This window comes from Pundamilia nyererei, unplaced genomic scaffold (assembly GCF_000239375.1).
Source record: "Pundamilia nyererei isolate P.nyererei 1_Seehausen unplaced genomic scaffold, PunNye1.0 scaffold00603, whole genome shotgun sequence".
NCBI classification, from domain to species: domain Eukaryota; kingdom Metazoa; phylum Chordata; class Actinopteri; order Cichliformes; family Cichlidae; genus Pundamilia; species Pundamilia nyererei.
The window spans coordinates 8,850-13,355 of record NW_005188004.1 but is presented as its reverse complement, the minus strand read 5'-3'; the positions used below and the strand labels follow the sequence as shown (position 1 = coordinate 13,355).

Sequence of the window (4,506 nt, the reverse complement as noted above, 5' to 3'; positions counted from 1 at the left end):
CTGCTTTAATGATAAATCAGACAGGTCAACCCAAAGAGATAGTGACCACTTCAACAAAGAAAACAACTATAAGGCTTCAACAGAAAAAGACAGCAACACTGCTAGTAACAATACCCAGGCAGGCCAAACAAACTGATGGAGGCCGCCGTCACTTAAGGGAAACCACCGCTCAGTTAAGAGCTACTCACAAAGAGCCACGCACGGTGGGGCTGGTCACACACAGCAGGCCTTTTTCCATACCTAGACCAGTATCACACACTGACCAGCACAGAGGAAATCCACCAGACACTTCTCCCACATCCACACTGCTCTTCTCCAGCTTATATCACCTCTGAGGGTAATTGGTGGTAAACGAGGGCAGATGAGCAGCAGGTGTGTCCTAAAGGAGAAGGCAGGGGCAGAGAGAGACAAGGGGAGGGGCAAGAAAGAAGGAGGAGGAGAGGGAGAAGACAACACCACGCCCACACACTCCCACAGCCTCACATGATGTAACAAGGTACTTGCACCTGTCCTGTATATCTGCTGATCTGCATTCTGGTAGCTCCACTCCTACAGTCTGGATCACCTCCCCTCTCATTGCTATCATTTGGCCACGCTTGAATTACATCCTGATATCCTCACTGTAGTGAGGTGGATCAGTGACGAGTCGATGTCTTGCTTGCTCTTGGTGTACCACTGGCCATCACCTGGTCTTTACTTTGCAGGTGGTGGTTGATGGCCGATATGAAAATTGGTGACTGAATCTTGAGAAAATAGAAAATGAATCTTTAATTGGCACATGTAATTCCTGCTTTAATAAGTCAGAGGTTAGTTTAGATATATTAAATAATTTTATTTCCATTCATTATTTATGGAACACCAGGACTGACATAATGAATTAATTAAATACATTTATTTTCTTTTAAATAAACTGCTAAGCTAATGACAAAAACACAGTTTTTAATCCAATTAACACTGTTGGTGTCATTTGAGTTCTCACTCATTTCCAGCACATTTGCACATTTAAACTTTTGTAAATAAATGACTTGATTTAGAAAAGTTTAAATGTGCAATAATAAGCAAAACTCTTGTAGCTCTAGTGGTACAGCATGTGTACTGTATAATAACAAAAGCTGTTGACTTCTCTCCCTTTTTAATTATTTGTGGACCATTTTCATTTGGATGGTGAGACACCATCTTGTCTCACATTTGTGAACACATTTCAAACACATAGGCTACGTTCACACTGCAGGCGAAAGCGCATCAAATCCGATTATTTTGACCCTATGCAACCCATATCCGATCATGATATGACAGTGTGAACGGCGCAAATCCGATATTTTCAAATCCGATCTGGGTCACTTTCGTATGTGGTACTGAATCCGATATATCCGATGTTTCAGAAAGCGACTGCTGTTTGAACGGTCATGTCGCATTAAATCCGTCTTTTACGTCACTGACACAAGACAGACGCCAATTATCAGTGCCCGAGAAGACATCGTGAACCATGGCCATCCCGGCCATGTCAGTGAAACTGTTGGGAAGACAACGTTGGAGAAACGTGAACATCTTATTTGTACTGTATAATCTGCAGATTCTGACAGAAATCTGCAACTATCCTTTGAAACACCGCTCCTCTAAAACAGCATTAAGGCTAATTATTAGGTTATCTACATTATTATGTAAATAACAAAATAATTTAAAGCAAAAATTGGGAAACATGAAGTCCGAAGTCTTTATATTAAGGGCCATCAGTCAAACAATATTGTTTGCTCTGGGTCTAAACAGAGCACATTGTGTGTGACGCCTTCTTTTGCGCATGCGGGCCGCTTTGAGCGTTCACACTAGAGCACGTTTGCTGTCGCATTTTATTTGTAGTGTGAACACGCAGACAAAAAAAATCGGATTTGATCAAAAAATCGGAATTGAGCATTAAGACCTGCAGTGTGAACGTAGCCATAAAGAGTGTTTTTGTTAAATTTGTTCATCTAAAATTGAAGAAGTCAGATGCAAGTCCATGATACTGTTTCTTGGAACTGCTCGACATGGTCATTTGTCACTATCTTTCTACAGCAAACTAGATGAACGGCAGAAACCACAATTTCCAGATAAGAATCAAACGTCAGCAGTCATTATAAAACTGCACTTGTGTTTTACCAAAGAAAGCAATTTTTAAATTAAAAAAGACTGAAGCATTAATTAATGGTAGGACTTCTTTGAGCAGCCTTGTAGGAATGGGGTCTAAAAGGCATGCTGATGGTTTGGAGAAAGTAATTACTAAAGTTAACTCAGAAAGATCAATTGGAGAAAAATACTCTAAATGAATATCAATGGTACTGAAAGTAGCTGTGCATAATGTTTTGTCTGTGAGATGGTTATGAGTAATTCTTTCTCCAATGATTAAAATTTTATTTGTGAGGAGGTTCAGAAAGTCATTACTAGTTAATGTTAAAGGAAGATAATAACAACAGTGGGCAGTCTTATCACTACATGCTTAAGTACTGTGTACCAGCACCAGAAATAACACTTTGTTGTTTTAAATGGCCTAAACTACTGTTATTTAGCTAAGTGTAAATGCAAATAGCACACAAAGTAGAAGACATGGGGTAGTGTAGCTCACTGAGTTCAGCAGGTGTCACGTTGGTGTGTGGATGTGGAGAAGAGAGGACCCAAACGCAGGACCCACAGGCTGGTGAAGCACTTGGATGGTGTTTATTGTGATGACAGGATGAACAGAACATGAGACTAATGAATGGCTGAACTGGAATCACATGTGGGATTGAGGATGACAAGACAACAAACTGGAGGAATCTAAGGACTTAAATACATAGGATGATGATGATTAGAAACAGGTAAGTACACAGCTGAACTAAATCTGACTAATAACACAAGTGGTTGAGGAGGCGGATGAAAACGATGAGAAAGAAAAAATTAGAGAGAGAAAATTAAAATGTAAAAAATGTAAACGTTCAAAAATTGTTTGAAATTGATTTTGATGATTTTCAAAATTCAAATAACTGATAATTACTTATCTAATGCTGGTATATCAAATTTTTTTTTTGTTCCTCTTTGTTTATCTACATCAGCAGAAAAGCAATTTTTAAAAAAAGGATTCACTTTCTGTCCTTGATGATTGCTGCAGCCAACACAGCAGAAGATAACTAACAAGAAGGAAGTGATAACTAGTTATTGGACGTGAATGCTAATGGTTATCACGTCCAATAGCGGGCAGCCGAGTGTTGTGTGCATGACATCAGATGCAAAACCTCGATAGGCAAATAGCAGTTCAGTTACAGTAAGTGAACATCAGTAATTCAGTCCAAATTGGTTCTCAAACAAAGCAATTATAAAACAGCTGGTGCAGTTACAATTATCACTGATGTTTCCCATCACTGTGGCTTAATCCAGGGCACATTTTTCTATGCACATATTATATATTTCTATGAATATACAGTGGGGGTCTAAAGGGGTTCTGAATAGTCTAGATAATTTCACACCATATAAAAAATCATATAAAAGATGAAACTGGAGCTAAAATATCAGAATTTCAGGAGCGGGTCCACACCTCCATACACATTTCTTCCAGCTCTCTGTCTGTGTATGACCAGTCTTTTACAGCTGAGGTGTAATAATAGAACAAAAGCACTGTTGACCTGCCCAATAATGACGCCTCCTTGGTGGCTGAAGCTCAGGGGTTAGAGCAAGTCATCTGCGAAGGTTGGTGGTTCAATCGCTGGGTGCTCCAGTCCACATGCCAAATATCGTTGGGCAAGATACTAACTCCAAGTTGCTCTCCGACGAAGAACATAGAGTATGATTGTTGTAAATGTTGGATAGACACTTACATAGAAAAAGCATATTAAACATTTGTGAATGGGTGAGGCTAACTGTGTAAAGCACCATATAAGAACCAGTCCATTTACCAGAGTCATTCTTTTTCACAAATCTTTTAGCAGCCTTCTTGAAACATATGTTATCAGTATTATTGTTACTATTCATAGTAGTACAACAGTAGAGGTGATGTTGGTATTATTACTGATTATTGTATTATTATTGTTATTTATTGATGTGTCATATAGCATGACAGATGTTCAATGTGATTACACAGAAATTATGTAGGAGCGGATAATGGATAACAGGTACTGATCTTTAGAAAACTATCTCCTTTAACTATCTAACACATTTTAGGGTCGACTTGAAAGAAAGGCAAATATGAAAAGTAAAAGTGAGGTCAGAGGTCAAATGTGACATTTGGATGTAAACTATAATGTGACATTTAGAATTCCCATAGTTTTAAATGGTTCTGTACAGCATTATTATCACTTCAACATTTAAATGTCTATTTACCTTGAAAGAGAGGTCAGAGGTCAAATATGAGATGATATTTTAAATCTTTATTTAAAGATTAAAGACTGTGTCGCCCTCTCTCTGCCGCTCCCTACGCTACTTTCTATGTGCTGACAACAGAGGTGGGAAGTAACAAAGTACCAATACTTACACATGAGCTTCATATGTTTCCATTTTTTC

General features: G+C 38.5%; 1 protein-coding gene across 1 annotated transcript in view; it reads left to right on the top strand.

Moving 5' to 3' along the window:
* Positions 1-487, top strand: part of LOC102195958 (granzyme K-like) — a 6,211-nt gene extending 5,724 nt beyond the window's left edge. The window contains exon 5 of the mRNA XM_005754608.1: positions 320-487. Within this exon, the coding sequence (XP_005754665.1) occupies positions 320-487 (168 nt within the window). The remainder of the gene's footprint in view (positions 1-319) is intronic.
* The last annotated feature ends 4,019 nt before the right edge of the window (positions 488-4,506 follow it).